The 18,290-nt window shown below is 27.3% G+C and overlaps 1 protein-coding gene and 2 pseudogenes across 1 annotated transcript; 1 reads left to right on the top strand and 2 right to left on the bottom strand.

The window, feature by feature from the left end:
• Positions 1–4,763: 4,763 nt before the first annotated feature.
• On the bottom strand, positions 4,764–8,834 carry LOC103309714 (membralin-like). Its single transcript, XM_008185919.1, has 6 exons — positions 8,637–8,834; positions 8,376–8,524; positions 6,096–6,193; positions 5,752–5,986; positions 5,574–5,664; positions 4,764–4,823 (listed from the first exon to the last, which is right to left on the bottom strand). The coding sequence occupies exons 1-6, from the start codon at positions 8,832–8,834 to the stop codon at positions 4,764–4,766; spliced, it is 831 nt and encodes a 276-aa protein (XP_008184141.1).
• A 5,437-nt stretch (positions 8,835–14,271) lies between these two features.
• On the bottom strand, positions 14,272–15,754 carry LOC100159816 (annotated as a pseudogene).
• A 1,230-nt stretch (positions 15,755–16,984) lies between these two features.
• Positions 16,985–18,290, top strand: part of LOC100168699 — a 7,199-nt pseudogene continuing 5,893 nt past the window's right edge.

Raw genomic sequence — 18,290 nt, 5'->3', positions numbered from 1 at the left:
TTATGCAACAAAAACGCAATAATAAAAATCATTTGAATAACTGAGAACTGCAGAAAGCTAATTTTTGTACATCGCACAAAAATAATATATATATATTATATATTTATATATGTAATTTAAGAGATTTAGAATGTTGTTAAATTATATTTAAAAAAAAATTAGATAATTAAAAATAATAAAGAACAACATAGGTAATAAATTTATTACATTAAACAATTAATTCAAACCGTGAAGTTTAGCAGTTGATCATACAACGCGCTGTACCTTATTTTAAAATTACGTTAAACTATCACGCCTTATTGGATATTATGGTAAAATTATAACTTCGTAAACCCTGTATATTTTAAATCCTTTTCCACATAAATGTTACCTTTATTTTAATTTGTTCCTCATAGGTATAAGTTTTAAATTTTTTTTTTTAGTATTAAACACGTTGAACACACACGAATATAGACCTAGAATTTAAATTATAAATTATTTTGATGATAATAACAACAATATCATTTATATAGAAATTTATAGTTTTCAAAACTTAAAAAAACAAAAGCATTAATAAATGATTTATTATAATATTATTTTTAAATCGAATCCTATATAATAATTATAATATACTCCCTAAATAGTTCGATAATAATTTATAATTATTAATTATTACTATTGCATTGATTAATACATTCATTTTATAATATTATAAAATTAATTGTTTATATTATAAACATCGAAATAAACTACGAGTGCCAATTGCGCAAAATCCGACGAGATATTGCGATTATTTCTCTTTGAATGGATCATTCGACTAAATATATGATTTAAGAGAACGTTACACCGACATTTATTTTGTTATCTCCTTCTTACCAGTGCATAACATACAAAATTGTACGCTCAGCAGAAAAGGTGTAGGTAGCTCTGTTAGTATAAAAATTATAGTGAATTGACCACACATAAAAATTAAAGTTAAGATTATTATGTAGACAATTTCGTCAGGTTTTTATCGGATTTTAATTTTAAAGCTGGTTATTATTATTTTAAGATGTACAAACAATTCACAATTTTAAAATACTAATAACTCTCTTTAAAATTAAAATATACCTAATTGTAATGATATCTACGTCATTGCACCAACACAGTTTCATGACTCAATATCATCATAACACTATTAAATATTTCATTACCAAAAAACCACAATAACTATCTGTACCCATGTACCCATTATATTACCCAAAATTATACATAACAGCCATCATATTCATTATACAATTAAATTACAAAACAATGTCTAATAAACAATATAATAAATATATTATGTACCCATGTACCCTGATACTAACCAAAAGGCACAAAAAACTATAAATAAGTAATAGCCATATATATATATATATATATATACATATGTACAAATGTCACTAATCTTACAATAACATATTTTGATTATACCCATGTATATATGCAAAAATAAACAACAACAATTTAATATGGAACAACAAGGTACAAAGATCAATACTATAAGTAGAACCCCCATTTTGATACTCAGATCAGTCTGCATACATTATTCAACACTGCCTCATACAGTTTTTTCACACGCACCGTCTTAGCTCGCCATACTCGTAAAGCGCTTATTAACTTAAAACATACTTATTTCAGATCTTATAAAATCTTGTTGTGAATTATTGAAGTAACTTATATTCAACCACAAATTGTTCTTACATTATTTCAACAATACCAATATCATCAACACCCATTTCAAATTCTATCATTATTCAAATCAAGAAATATCAACCAGGTAATAAGTCATACTTAAAAAATACTTACATAATTTCCATGGTAAAATCATCATCAACGACAAAGCTAGTTAAGACACACAGACTCAGGTGCTTCATAAATCATCATATCCTTCGTTTATAAATCTATACTCACGATCCCAATCAATCGTAATAATTATATGCTTTAATTTGTAATAAGAGATAGGATAAGAAAGTCGACATTCAAAATCCCTTTAATTATTATTCATTTAAAATAGCTAACTATACCAACTTAGTTAATATATTATTATAAGGTGAAGTTTTATCAATAACAACGTACATGCTTATTTTTAAATCATCACATAATAAAAAGCCCATAAGTACGTAATTGTAAACGAAAAACGATTATGAGTGGAGACGTAGTGTCAGCCTAACATACTTGTAAGAATAATCAAAATTAACAGTTCTAAAAAAATTAGAAAAAATTCAAAATAGATACATAATGGCTATAACACTGTGACATTCCGTTGAACTTTTTTTATTGGCCGAGGTACAAAAACTTGTTGTGAACCTTATATTAATATGTCTTATATTAGCTATGAAAAGAAAACCTTTTATGCATTTTTAACTGAAAAATAGTTAAAAATTTTGAAAAAATTACCATGGCTATAAACAGATCAAGAAGGGTCTGAATATTTTGAAAATGTTACCATGACATGGAATACGCTAGTATAAATATTTTATGACCATTTCAAGAGTCTACGGTCATTTGTTATAGAAATACTACAATATATCAAAACTCGATAAATGGGTATTCAATAATTTACTGGTGGACATACCTATATCATAAAAATTATAAGTTCAAACATTCAAAAAAATTAATGTTCCGTTTAAATAAACTTTTTCTTGCTTGTTATAGGTAGAAAAACTTTTTTGAACTTTTAACTAAAAATAATTTTAAAATTTTAAAAATTTCTTATGGCTATAAATAGGTCAACAAGAATCAAAATTATTTGAAAATATTACCATTTGTGGTAAAATGGAAAATGATCATTTTAACATATTTCAAAGAAAATTTCAAGTATCTACGGTTATTAGTTTTTGAATTGCAAAAAAATATCAAAAATTGATTCATGAAAATTCGTTAATATATACCGATGAAAATCCAATATCGTAAAAATTTTAAATTCAAATGCTCATAAAAAAATAATGTTACTTTCCGGCAAACTTTTTTTTTTTGGCTTAAGGTAGAAAACTTTGTGGGTAATAATTGTAATAATAATAATAATAATAATAACTTTATGGAATATTTATATCATATCATAATATATTATAATTTCGAATGTTAGCTATTAACTTTAATGAATTTTAACTGAAAAATTGTTTGAACATTTTCGACATTTTGATGAATTTTGTCAAAATTTGAACTCTAAACACATATAAAAGTAATTAAATACATGTATCTTTAGTATTTTGATCTTTTATTAATGAAAGAGGAATCTAGCATTACATTTTCAAACTTTTTAACCAAGTGAAAAAGTTTTTATCGTGAATAATTTTTAAAAAAAATTAACAAAATTCAAAAAATGCATAGGTGACTAGCTCAAAAAGAGTACAAATTATTCGTAAATGTAACCATTTATGGAAAATGCTATTATAAATATTTGGTAAACATTTCAAGGGTCTACGGTCACAAGCATGCGCACAGGGGTGGCAGGGGGGGCAGCTGTCTCCCCTGCGAGAATTTTCGTTTCCCCAAGAATTAATACCTACCAATTTTTGATGATACATATTTAAATATTAATAATAATGTTATGTTCAATATTGGTATACTGGTATGCTATTTGAAAATAGTAAATATTTAATAATATTAAAATTGACAATAATATTATATTATATTATATTGCATTGATAAGACAGCTTCAAGTTTCAACTATGGTTACTGGTTTCTTCTTTGATAATACCGACTTATCATCAACCTAATTCGTAAATCACTTAACACCAAAATGACAACTTTTCAGGACAGCAAAAAAACCTCGAAAAAAACGTTCCGAACATTTCGTAGGCCCCGTAGATTCCCCATTCGCAAAAGTTCTATCTCCATCATATTTTACATATTTCGCTAAACGACGTATGGAACTTAAATAAAACATATTATTACTTATTTTAAAAGTGTTTCAAATTATGTTTTTTTATTTATTAATTTTAGATTGTGATCGGAGCGATGAATGTATTGATTTCACAATGATGTGTGTTTTTTATTTTTTTTTTTGTCTTTCATCACCTTTTGGGACAGTAAAGTGCTTGGATTTTCCTCAACAGAATCTTTGATGATATAAAAGTGAATCTAGTTGGTACTATGAGGGGTCAAAAGTTTTCCAGTAGTTTTCAAAGGCGCCGTGAAAAACAAAAGAAAAATTAAGGAAAAACAGGAATTTATACGCAAAATCGATTTTGATTTTTGGTGTAATTCTAAAACAAATTACCTACTGTAAATATATGAAATTTTGACTGAATATTTATATTAGAATTTTCTATACACCATAGAATTTTCAAAATATTTTGACTTATTTTGAGCTGTTTACGAGCATCTTCAATTTCTAATTTTTTTTAAGTTTCTATTCTATAAATATCAAAAAAATTATTTGTCGCGTAAAAAAACTTCAAAATTTAATAGAAGGCTCATAATATAATGTTTCAAAGACAGATGAAAAATATTGAAAATCCATAATCACAATTTTTTTTATATAAGCATTTAAAGTTCAAATATTGACAAAATACGTAAAATTTTCGAAAATTATTTTGAGTTAGAAATTCATAAAAAATTTTCTATTTAAATCTAAGATTTGAAAATGTAATACAAGATTTCTCATAATTTTTTCTACCTTTATCAAAATAAATACAAAATGTCCACAAACAAATGAATTAAAATTTTTATGAGCGTTTGAAGTTCATAATTTTACAACATTGGATATTCACTCGATTTCTCATGTAGCGATTTTCTTATTTGGTTGAAATTCAAATTTAACACCATCCAATACAGTAACCCAGAAATATGGCAATAGCGAAGCATTTTTGGGTCAGCTAATAAAAGTATATTAACATATTATTTATATCTTATTGTTATTAACTTTTGAGTACAGAACAGAGTACCTACTTGCCATAGAACAGAGTGAATAGGTTCATAGTATAAATAGGCAATAGTACAAAATTATCTTAAAATATGTTTAAAGAATTGAATTGTGTACATAAAATACAACAATACACGTGAAAGTCCAAAAAAATATATTTTTAAATTACAATAAAATAACTAAAATCGATATTTTTTGTTTATATATTTAATTTTGTCCTAATATTAACTTCTCATATCTAAAAAAAATTGTGTTAATTTATTTTTAGATTTTAAATTGCTAAAAGAACAACTTATGACAAACCATGTATTATATTTTCAAGCTTTACGACTGTGAAATAATGTTTATTAATTGAATGATGAATTGAAAATTTTAATGAATGTGCTTATATAAATATTTGGTTAAATAGTTTCTCAAACCACTATGGTTCTATTCACTTAAGAATTACAACAAATGTTCAGTAGAAATATAGTTGTTTTTCCATTTATTTAAAAAAGTTAATATGTATTGCAAGAGAATCTTGTACTTTTGAGTAACAGCTAGATTAATTTTAATCCTATAACCCTCCTTCTTTTTGCATTACCCATAGTACTCCTCATTTTATAACGGTGTTGCTGACAACTGTACACCTTCGTGAAATTACTGTTTAAAATAAGAGTTCTTTTGTTATGCTATACATAATAAACAATCATTTTATACTCACATCGAAGGCCATTATTAAGAATGATGATATATACTTCATTCTATCCATTGAAATATTGCCCAAATTGTAATGTTCCCCCGAAATTACATTTCTGAAATATTAAACAATAATTAGTATCTACATGATAGTTATAAATTAAAACTATTTACAACAAACCTCTTTGAGAGTAAGTCTTTACCTTATAAATCCTTTGTTTTCAGAAATTGAGTTAACAAACCACAACATGAAGTGATCGTAGTCAAGAAAATACTTCAAGTAAAACTGACTCACTGAATCGCCATAACACTTGTTATTAGTAAGATCTAGAGCTACTAACATTACAGGAATGCCATACTGACTTCGGTCACTGGGCGACAAAATCAAATACTCCTCATACAATGAATATTCAACAATGTAATTCTCATTCAATTTTACTAAAAGATAAAGATCAAAAATAATTTATTCATTTTCATTGACAAATCCTATTCAAGCTCATTTCACAATTCATATAATATACCTTTATGATTTTATTTATTAAGATACCTTTATGGTCATCAATCAAAGATAAATTTGTTCTTGTTGACTGGAGTATTGAGTCAATTCCCAATACACCTCTAATAGAATTCGTCTTAGTGGTACTGCTAAACAATTTTTCTTTTTCATTTGCATAAAAAAAAAAAAAAAAACAAGAAAAATATAATAAATGTACATACTAAACTAATGAAAAATGTTTATCACTATATAAATTTATGTTAGATATTATACCAATCATGAATAATTATAATGGAATTGATGTGCACATTCGAATCTGTGCACATAACTAATTAAATGGTTTACAGCAAATTATTTTGGATGTCACAGCAAGCGTGTTAACATTGCAACTTATTTTTACTCTCACTTATTTATTATATACCGATTATCAAGTGATAATGTTCGTCGATCTTTATCGTAAATTCAAACCAACAATGGTGTGTCTGTTTTAAACATTATTTATATAATATTATTAATTTATATTCTATTGTTCGTTCTTTGTCATTATATTTTTACTTGTGAATTTAATATATATATATATAGTATATATGTATACAAATATAAACAACATAATAAATAACTAAAATTTGTCAACAATTATTTGTCGTAGATGTTATTATTTGGATGTGCATTACTTCATTAGTAACCGATGAGCTGCTACCGATATAATATATAAGTATAAATGTATAAAAGTATGTATGTAATTTATTGCCATGCAAATAGGGATCAAATATTGTTTGAAAATTATTCGCAAAGTAAATTTAAATTTAACAAAATATCAAATGTGATAATATGATTTGATAATATAAAGTATAAAGACATCAGAAGTAAATTGTATTTATTTGCTTTTTTTGTTGACATAAATTTAACCATAAACTGCCAAAAACACTTAACCACTATGGCACCGACAAAAATATGTACTAGGTATGTAATAAAAATTCTTATTTTATGTCTACTACTCTTTTTTTTACCTTTGAAGTTTATGAGACTTTTAAATGATAAGTATTTGAATAATTTATTGTAATTCTCTTGAAATATATTTTCAGCTAACTCTTCTGTTGATGGTTCAATATCAACTTCTCTTTTGTTTCTAAAAAATAATATTTTGTCATAAGATGATTTAAAATACGCTTTTTTATACTGTACTTAATATTAATATAAATCAATAGATGTACCAATATACATATATAATCTAATTATAACTCAATTATATTATCTAATATTTAAAATGTATAAATTCAAGTCCAACCTACATTTTTTCTTTTTGTGCCAAAAAATTTAAATCTAATAATTTAAAATATTAAAATACTAAGATACTAAGAAAAAATAAGAATACATATTACTTAATAATTGTATTCTTTATATTATGTATTTTCATTATTTCGAAGGACACATTTAACGAGAAACAGATAAATCAAACGGATAGATAAAATATTATGTCATTAAATGACTATTTTATGAGATAAATAAGTTCATAATTGAAATAAGATTTTAAAAAAAACCAAAAGTTAAATTTTTTTAAATACAAATTAATAATTATAAGTTATACCTATTTAATCTGTTTAATTAATGAAAAATAATATTTTACTAAGGTAGAAAGGTTTTCAAACATTGATGAAAAAATTGTTCATTAATCAAATGAGTTATAAATTAGGGTTAAGATTTATGTCCATGTTTCAGTATTTCAGTAATAATAATAATCTTGATAGTTAGGATTTACAAAATTGTCTTGCAACACTTTTGAATTAGCTATGATGATTGTAACCCTATAACAAAATGTAATTAAAAGTATTCTATACCAACACATGTTTGAAAACCAAAGTTATATTGGAATAATAACAGTCAACAGATGTGTAATTAATGATATGATGGGAAACTTAATCATGATGAAATATTGAATCATAAATTAGGTACATGTCTATACCAGACAATACACAAATCTATGTTATAAAAGCTGTTATAGTTTAAGACAATCATTAACTTTATACAACGATAAATTACAGGGTCGGTAACAATTTTACAGACTGTTCTTTATGCAACCCTCTGTTGGAAACATAAAAACAAACAGAGTTTGGTAAAATATGAATTTTGAAAACAAATATTTAGTTCATAAATATTAAATACTTAGGAATCTGTTCTAGAAACTTGAATAACCTATCAATATAATTTTTTTTTCCAATTAATAGGTATAATATCAGAAGATTAACTTTCAGTAGGTATTAAATTAATAAATTACATGTTTAGAACAATAAAAAAAATTAAAATTATAGTTAATAGTTACTGTGTACTTACTCGGGACTATAAGTTTTAGTGAAGCGGCTAAACAATAATGAATTTTTTTCACTTATATCCACACTGCGTTTAAAACTATTAATAATCTCCACTCTGAGTACACCATCTCTTGGCCATATGTCTTTGACAAGGTCAAAACAACCGGCTGGCTCTTGTGAGAAATTTATATGTACATAAATAAGTAAAAAAATAGAAAATACGGCCTAAAATGAAAAAATACAAATTGTAAACATCGATCTTTGGAATAAAGCAAAAGTTTACCTGTAATAAAAATACAAATTCTATAACCCTCCTCAGAAATCTTGGGATTATTGTTGCGTACTCCAAGGTGGCCCAGTAGAGCATATAGAAAAGCAGGCCTTCCTCTACAATTAACTCCTGGTTGTTGTTGTTGTTGTTGTTGGTGGTGTTTGGTGACACGACCACCAATTCTTCATAATCGTTACCGTCAGTAGACATGGTGAAGCCACCTTTTAACTGGGTAATGGACAAAACGTTGACAGAAAAAGTCAATGAATGCTACACTGCATCGTTACCTGATGGAAAGTAAAAACCAATACATTTTATGCAGAGATAATTCGTGAACTTCCTACGTTCCAATTGTAGCCAGTAGAAGCGACTAAATAGAATTGTAACATAACATGAAAGCAGGCGAAAATGTAAAACATAGCACCCGTCTCCCCACGGACAAGCAAAATATGTTTATAAGCATAGACACGCAATCATGTAGGTATATTGGTCCAACGGTGATTTTGTTCAAGGTTAGTGGTTAAAAACGTTTGTACTCAACCTATATCGACGGAGGTGTGGGCTGAACCTTACGATGTTGTTATGGTATACGTATGGGTGTGCTCGAGATGAGGATTGCGGAGAACGAGTAAATCGGACCGACTGACGATAAAAAGGAAACACGCATCCACGGCGAACAGGTTCATCATGATAATTTGTCTGGTTGTCACCATGCATTGGGTGTAGAACGCTTTTTCGAAAATGTATCGTTACTGATAATATGCTGGAAGAACGTTGTTGCCAACATTAAAAAATAAAAATGATTGAATTGTACCAACGTGACTTTTATATATTACTAGCTGATCCCATGCACTTCGTTGCCCGTTAAATGTATCAACTCTATATGACTCAAACTTTTTTGAATTCGTTATTTAATATTCGATGTATGGTGTTCAAAATTTATCTTAACTTTTCCGTTGCCCGGAATAAAAATTCTGGTTCCCCACAGTATTATTATCAGGAAGGCAATATACCTACGGTTTATCGCGGACCCCGTGCTGTTTTTACGTAAGTGTATGATTTAACTATCAATTAAGTATCAACGGTTTAGCAAGTTTGTTGTATTCCACCTATAATTAATATAATCTATTAATACAAAATCCTAACCTAACGTAACCGTGCTAAAATCAGATGAATAAAAAACAAACCAGACTTATCCATTTGTAAATTAGCCTATTTTCCTCCCAGACGCTCAAACATTAATTTATACATATCGTATTAATAAATAATATGTTAACCGAGGTATGTGTATTTTAAAATTGTCAACCTTTCGTACATCTTAAAATACTCATAACTCGCTTTAAAATTAAAATTTAATAAAAAACCTAAGTCATTGTCTAGATAATAATCTTACCTTTAAATTGTATAAGAGCTCAATTAGCTCTAATTTTTAAACCAACGGAGATAAACGTGTTCTTCTGAGCGTAAAATTTGCTATGTTACGCACTTGTAAGACGGAGACAACAAATTTCACTGTAACGTCACCTTAAGGGTAAACGAAGACCAATGTGAGTCATGGCACCATTGAAGTCATAACTTGGAATATCATTGCATATGTTCATACCTCTTAGGTAGTTATCTATATATTAGATAGGTACGCTTAGCAAATGATTTTCGAATACAATAGTTTAAAGTTAAATATTCTGAATTATTTATACATAAGTCTACCGTAGGAAATAAAATAGGATTATTGAAAATACATTTGAGTAGTTAACTACCTACCAATAGTGAATTAAAGAGATTTCACGATGGCTTCTGAAAGTGAGTATCATAATAATAATATACTTATTAATATGTTCCTCCACAAAAAAAATCTATAGGAAAGAATAGGTACCTATTGGACTAGTGCAATGAGAAATTAATTTTTTTAGTTAATAAATAAATTCTCGTCTTTCGTCTTATCTCGATTCTATCACAACATTCAGATTTCAGTGTGCCACTGATGAAATTATTTACTATTAATAAATTCCATAAATACCTAAGACCTATATTTAGACTGTAGTTCGAATGTCCGATCACTGCAAAGAGTTATTTATTCGTTTTATTTATTTTATTTATTCGTTTATGGTAGGTGCCGAAGCCGTAGTAATAGGTATGTAATTCGCCAACCGAGAAAATGGAAAAACAAGATTCATTTGACGACACAAGTTCTTTATATCGAGTATTTATTTATTTACAATTTAGGTACCAATACCAATAATATAGATTATAGGTAGTAGTAATCTTAGCTAACATCTCTACTTGTTCCAATTACACAATCATTTTATTTCAGCTTAAAGCACATAATAAGCAGTATATTATTTACTTCGACCTTACTTTTTATTAAATATAAAAACATGTATAAGACAGTGTATAACAATATAGTCATGTCACTCATGTAGATTGTATAAATTATATTCTGTGGACATTTTTAATTTACTATACTCAATAATTTATGTTTTTAGAAAAAAGTGAAATACTTTTTAAAATATACCTACATAATATATAATATAAATTGTTATTATTATTATTAATAAAGGTCTCGGGGGTCTATCCCCCTCGTCACCTCCTATTTGACAGCTACTGGAGAGCACAACGATCACTGTTTCCCCGGAGAGTATATTATTGATGAGATTAACTCTAAGATGGTTAATGGACGATGACTGACACTCTTTATGATGACTTGGAATACGATTTACAGATAATCAACAAACATTTTCCATAATGCGTAAGCGTTTGTTGAGCTTGAATTTTAAAAGTAAAAAAATGCATAGTAAAAATTATTCTAAATTTATATTATTTTTGTATTTTAAATAAGAATTAGTAGTAAACTAGTATACTAAGTATTTATTTATTTATTCATTTTAGAATATAGGGACTGAGCCCTTTTGTACATAAACAAGACTGGTTTATACTATGGTTTATAACAAAAATAGAAGTATGTATAAGAATAAATTTAAAAAAAAAATATGTACAAATTGCTAGATCTCATTGACTTTCACTGTAGATGTCAAAAACAATTCAGAAAGTAAGTAAGAACATAATAATTAATATTTAGGTTTATAGTTTAACCAAATAACAGGTATATACAATCAAATTAAATAATTAGGTAATTAATCATTGCAAAAAAAATACAACACAACAAAGATTTAAACATGTTTACTAAATTAAGTATGTAGGTAGGTACCTATTCTTTTTTTTCAGTTAATTCAAAATATAATAACGATACAGTTTTTTTAATTCGAGATGTTGTTAAAATCTATCGAAAGACTGTTCTTTACAGTCTGTTACATCTGTCAGACTACCAATAATAGAAAATAAACTATATTTAATTTCATATAACAATGTTTCAATAGTTGTATTTGGGATAGTATTTAGTCATATAGATATATTAAAATGGTATAGGTACTTAGGTACTATATAGTATTTCTTAAAAGTAAAATTATGAATTTCAAGTCGTACAGGAAATTTGACAAATTGTATACTATGAATTTTCATGGCCACACCTGCATTCGTTATCTCCATCTTACAAACGCAGAACATACAAAATATTGTCCATAATAATATATTTTACTCTGTAATTTCTAAAATTACAGTGAACTGTTAAATTAACTTTTATTATTATCTAGGGAACTTCATACACTTTTTATTATATTTTAGTTTTAAAGCGAGTCATTAGTATATTAAAATTAAAATTATAAGATGGAGACATGTCATGTGGGCGTTGAGTCCTCTCAATACTATATTTGAAATTCATCAATTAAAACACAAACTTAAGTTTCAAATTTTGTCAATATTGGATGACGTATCAATATGTTGACGGTGTCTTCTTAAAGAACAAAACATTGAAACATCAATAATTTGGTTATAACTTCAGAATATTACAAATACAAAGGCACAATATTTTTTATAAGCATTTAAAGTTCCAATTTTGGCAAAATGTATAACATTTAAAATTTAATAATTGTTATGTAGTTCAAAATTTATAAAATGTTCAACTTTTAAATATAAGGATTGAGAATTTAAAACAAGGTTCCACTTAAATAGGTTATATTATATAAATTACTATCTTCAGAATAATATCATAAAATATACTTAGTAATGTCAAAGTCTATCTGACCGTCTTAGCTCAGGATCATTTTTCTTATACAATGATGTTATATCATTGAATTAGGTACAAAATAATATAGTATTATAGTTTCAATAAGCTCATAAATGAAAACAAAGTAGTTAATTAAATGTAGTGATGCAAGTATATAACATTTTTTTATTGCGAGAGGTCGGTAGGATTAAATTCTATACATAGATAATAATGCTTAATGGAGTGCTTCACTCAACAGAATAATTTCTATCATAGATTACGGTTAAAATATTCAGTTTGTGTTTATTTTTCATTGAGTTTTAATTTTTTTTTGTCCTTAAGGGAGAATTATCCTGACTAATCCCCGTCCCCCAAGATTTGTTTTTCACTGATCAAATGAATATAAAAAAATGTCAGAGAACGACAGTCGGTATTTGGTTGGTAACATTGTTTATAAATACTTATAGTTTTTACCATACAGTTTTTGATTTAGGATATATGATCAAAGGCACAGGCCAAGGGGCATTAGCAATAATATACATAATAATATAATATCAAGTTATACATCTTTTAATTTTAATTATTCACTATTACACCAAAAAATTCCATACTCCATATTATGTATAATTTGAAATGTTGGAAATATTATTTAATTAAAAATGTACATTTAAATGAATACAATATTTATAAATTTGTTTTTATTACCAATTGTAAATTTAATGTTCATTTAAAAATAAATAAATTAAATAAATAAATAGTTTTTAAGTAAAAACAAAAAATATTCAATCTATGCTCCAATCTAGTGTCTTTTATACCAAAAATAGGCTCTAAAGTCGTCTGAACAGGTCAAAAATGCTGTTGAATTTGTAGAATGCACAATTGAACGAATATGTCCATTATGGCCTGCAAAATACTTCGTTGTTAAAACATTTTAACAGAAGCTACACAGTCATTTGTTGTCATCGTCTGACAAGAGCGTAACATAGCAATTATATGTTGAGGAGAAAGCGTTTAGCTTCACTAGTTTAAAAATTAGAGTGAATGCACCTATTATAAAACTTGATGGTAAGTACATTATCTGTGTTTGTATGTGGGTTTTTATGATAGTTCAATTTTTTAGGAAGTTATGTGTATATAATATAGCATAAATTAAAAATGCTCATAACTCATTTAAAATCTGTACTATTGTAAAAAATCCACACACAAACACAGATAATGTTCTTACCATCATGTTTTATAATAGGTCGATTCACTCTAGTTTTTAAACTAACTTAGTTAAATGTGATCTGCTGAGCTTAAATTTGGAATGTTATACACTTGTAAGACGGAGACAACCAATACATATCTGTGTAGCGTGTTCTTAATAAAATAAATGCATTTGACAAAGCAAACTACTTAGAGATAAAAATTGCTGCCGAGAAGTATTGCGTGCATTCCATGGGCACAAAGATGTAATGGGTTCATCTGGAAACATGACTCCTCGCTATGATTAAACAATGCTTGTGTACGATGTACTTGTTTTCCTATTAAAAAAAAAAAATGTATTATTTATACAGTTTTAATGAAAACTAACACTAGTTTACCAGTTTTTCCAGCTCCAGTATATATCACCAGACATCTACTAGTGGATAACTCCCAAAGTTTCACTAAAGAATCTTTGCCTGATGATAAGATGTACTACAAATGATAATAGAAAATTATTTAATATAGGTAATGTTTATAAAAACACACATATTTATAAACATTTATAAACGTTATAAAATTATAAACATTTTCACCTTTCCATTTCTTGAAAATGTCACAGAACACACTTGACTACCATCATGTGCTTTTTCAAATGTGTTAACACATTTATTAGACAAACCGTCCCACAATTTAATTGAACCGTCTCGACTAGAAGACACAAAATACCTGGCACCTGGTTCATACCTAATAAATCATAATAAGCAATACAAATAGTTAATAGACATTACACATGAGATTTTTGTATACTTTATTGATGTAACAGGTCCAGTATGTTGATGACCAGGAACTGAACAAACATAACTGAATTGAACTGTATTTATATCATAAAACCTTATGATTGGGCTATTGGTACCCATTACCATATAGTCTCCACCAGCATGAAAACTTATACATGTTATAGGTTTGACATCCTGTAATGTTTATGTAGGTATGTTATGTATGTTTATTAAGGCTTTCCTAACAGACGTTTTTGAATAATCAAAAAGTTTAACATGACAATCTCGAGAGCCTGAAGCTAAAATGGGCTTGTTAGGGTGGAACTCTAAGCATGTCACTTCTTCCAAATGATCATACAAAGTCCGAATTACTGGATGACCCTGTCCTTCTTGATTATTAGTACTGCCAATATCATGCGATTTAGCCAGCATTCTTTCAACATTCCAAAATCTATAAATGTTATTTTAATAAGTCATTACATTTTATGTTATAAAATATAATTACTTTTATTGATGCATCACGGCTTCCTGTTGAAATTAACTGACCATCTGGACTAAATGCACCAGCTCTGCAGGGTCCTTTGTGGGCTGTTACATATATAGTTTAATACAGCGACGGTTCAGGAGCAGTACAAAAAACATTAGTTTCAAATTCTAAGTCTAATCAAATCAAATAAAGAATTTAATACACAAATATAATATGTGACAAATAAATCATAAAGCATACCAATGCCTGGTCCAATTAACATTTGCTGAATTGGATTTAAGTTTAATGCTTGTTCGGTTTCTTTTTGTTTATCGGTTTTATGTTGTAAACCTTTTGTCACTACACTCATGAGTCGATCCGATGGAGAACAAGGTGGATCAGCGTTTACTTGGGCAGCTAACATTGAAGCAATTATGGAATGACCATCATATAAGAGTTGACTAAACAAAATTGAAACGAGTTTAAATAAAAATACTATGGTTTATAATTTACTAGGATTTATACTTTACCTTATTATGAGCCTGTATAAATTATCTTTATTCTTAATACACATTTCAGGTTTGCAATTATTCATATCACTCATCTTGAATGTCTATTGAACTTAATCTCAAACAAAAATAATTAATAGACAGTAACACAATGTACAATATTATTATTAGATTTTTTTTTTTTTTTTGATCAAACTATTAAAAACACAACAATACCAAACGCACAATTCATCAACTCGAATATACTGTACCTTAACTCTTTATTTAATTACCTACTATTACACATAATCTTTGACCAAGTGGCAAATTCATAACGACTACTGCCAGTCACGGTTTAAGATATATCTTAAATCGTGCTGCCAGTCTGTGCTTGTTCCTTACACACCAGATAAGCCAACCTTGATACTTATCAACACTTTAGATCATTTATACAACTGTAGACTGTAGTTTGTAGAAAATTATTGCTTGCTTTATAAATGTTTGGAGGGAACGGATACAGTTTGAAATATGATAACACTATCAGTTTTGAACACTGTGACTCTAGTATTTTGTTCGGTATTTATATTGTCCATGCGAATACTTTCTGAGATTTTACGGCCCACAGCAGAGTTGTACCATAGATATGAAAGAATGGATAAATGAAGAAAAATAAAATTGTAATTAAATGTGTAGAAAAAGTTGCTGCACCGTTATAATATGCATAAGTATCATAAATTGTCTCAATAACTAAACTACAGTAGAATCCGCATATTATAACGATCTTCAAGGGACCTATAGAAGCAAATTGTTATACCTACCTATCCAAACTTTATTATATCCGGATGACATAAACATACTACACGTGAGATTTAAAACCAACCAAGTGCATGGCTGGGAATCGTTATTTACGGAATATTGTTATGTATGGCATTGTAATATGCGGATTCTACTGTAAATATATATATACATATTAAGTACTACCTATATTGTACTAAAAGGTTTTTGGTAGTTGCAGAAACATTAACATCAAAGGACCCACTGCCAATAGAAATAAAATATATGGTTTAGAGGAAAGCTTAATTACAAAAGATGAATTTGTTTAAATACTAGAATAGTCTGATACTCAATTACAATGACATGGACTTTACTAAAAATGAAGAACACGCTCTTCATATGAGTAGCTACTTTTGAAAGTGTTGATATGAACTTATAAAACTTCTTTGATAAGGAGGTAAATATACTATATATTTAAAAAATAATTATTAGGACTAAAATGATTTTTATACCATATCCCTAAAATGCCAATGTAATTTGCTACTTACTTTATTATTTATTTTAGATGGAAAATGGATAAAAATTCAAAGTTAATGTGTAGAATATTGTTGCTGGGTATGTAGAATATTTTTTTTATATGAATGTCTGCACCCAAATGTGGAAAAACAAGATCCTGCAAATCAATTAATTTCATTGATAAAACATCTTTCAAACGACCGGCTATTGATTGGTATGGTTTGGTGTATGGGAGGGGGACCAATGAGTAGAAACAGACACATTTTTACGGTCAGACTCTCATGGTCCGGAGTATACAATTTATATCAACATGTCGACTACATACTAACACAGTAACATGATTAAAATATTATAACTTATAAGTAATATTTACCTTTTTCCATAAATAGATTACATACTTGATTTGCCTAAACGTAATGTATCATAAAGATATCGAGATTTTAGATTTTAAATTAGGTAAAGGCTGCTGAAGTTACCATATGGCCTAGTTGCGGGATGATAAATTGTGTAAGGCTTGGTGGTGGGGCAAGAACAAACAAGTACCTTTCTGGTATGCAAATTTTTAAAACAAATTTGAATTATATTTTCATTAGATATGTAGGAAAACATTTTTTTTTTAAACTACAATGTTTAAAACTACATAATTATACAAATATTCTGGTTTAAAATTCAGTTACAAAAGACCAAATATTTTTTTATAAAAATAAAAATAGGTTCTTTTAAACAATTATATACAATTATATTATATTATACATACTTAATCATATTTTTATTTATTTTAAGATCGTTTGAAGCTTTGGGATAAACTTAAAGAGCAATATAATAATGAGCTAGCTAATAAGACTGGAACCTATAACTGTAACATTTCCTGATGGAAAAACCACTAATGCTAAGGCTTGGTATTCTATGCCATTTGATGTAGCAAAGGCATTAGGTTTGGAATTAAAACTAATTTTTTTATATAAATATGTGTTTTGTACATATAATTTAATTTTAAATATGTATACAGTCAAGGACTTGCCGATAATACAGTAATTTCTAAGGTTAATGGAGAGCTTTGGGATTTGGATAGACCATTGGAAAAAGATTCGACATTGCAGTTCCTTAAAATTGATAACAAAGAGGCTCAAAAAGTATTGTGGTAATCATCTACTCATATGCTAGGTGAGGCGATGGAAAGAATATATGGTGAATGTTTGTGCTATGATCCACCAATCGAAGGGGGATTTTACTATGATATATTTATTGAGAACAAAGGAGTAATTATCTTTTATTATAAATCATCAATATATTAATATGTAGTTAATTTTATAATATACACATCTGGCCTCTAGCATAAGTATGTATTTTTTATAAATTACA

This window comes from Acyrthosiphon pisum, chromosome X (assembly GCF_005508785.2).
Source record: "Acyrthosiphon pisum isolate AL4f chromosome X, pea_aphid_22Mar2018_4r6ur, whole genome shotgun sequence".
In the NCBI taxonomy this organism is placed as follows: Eukaryota; Metazoa; Arthropoda; class Insecta; order Hemiptera; family Aphididae; genus Acyrthosiphon; species Acyrthosiphon pisum.
This window is presented reverse-complemented; position numbering and strand designations above follow the sequence as displayed.

Coding starts and splice junctions, on each gene's coding strand:
- LOC103309714 (XM_008185919.1), bottom strand. CDS start 8,834: ATGTCTACTGACGGTAACGATTATGAAGAATTGGTGGTCGTGTCACCA. Junction 5,665..5,751: donor GAAAACAAAGGATTTATAAG/GTAAAGACTTAC, acceptor TTAATATTTCAG/AAATGTAATTTCGGGGGAAC. Junction 4,824..5,573: donor TCTTAATAATGGCCTTCGAT/GTGAGTATAAAA, acceptor TACTTTTATTAG/CTGACCCAAAAATGCTTCGC.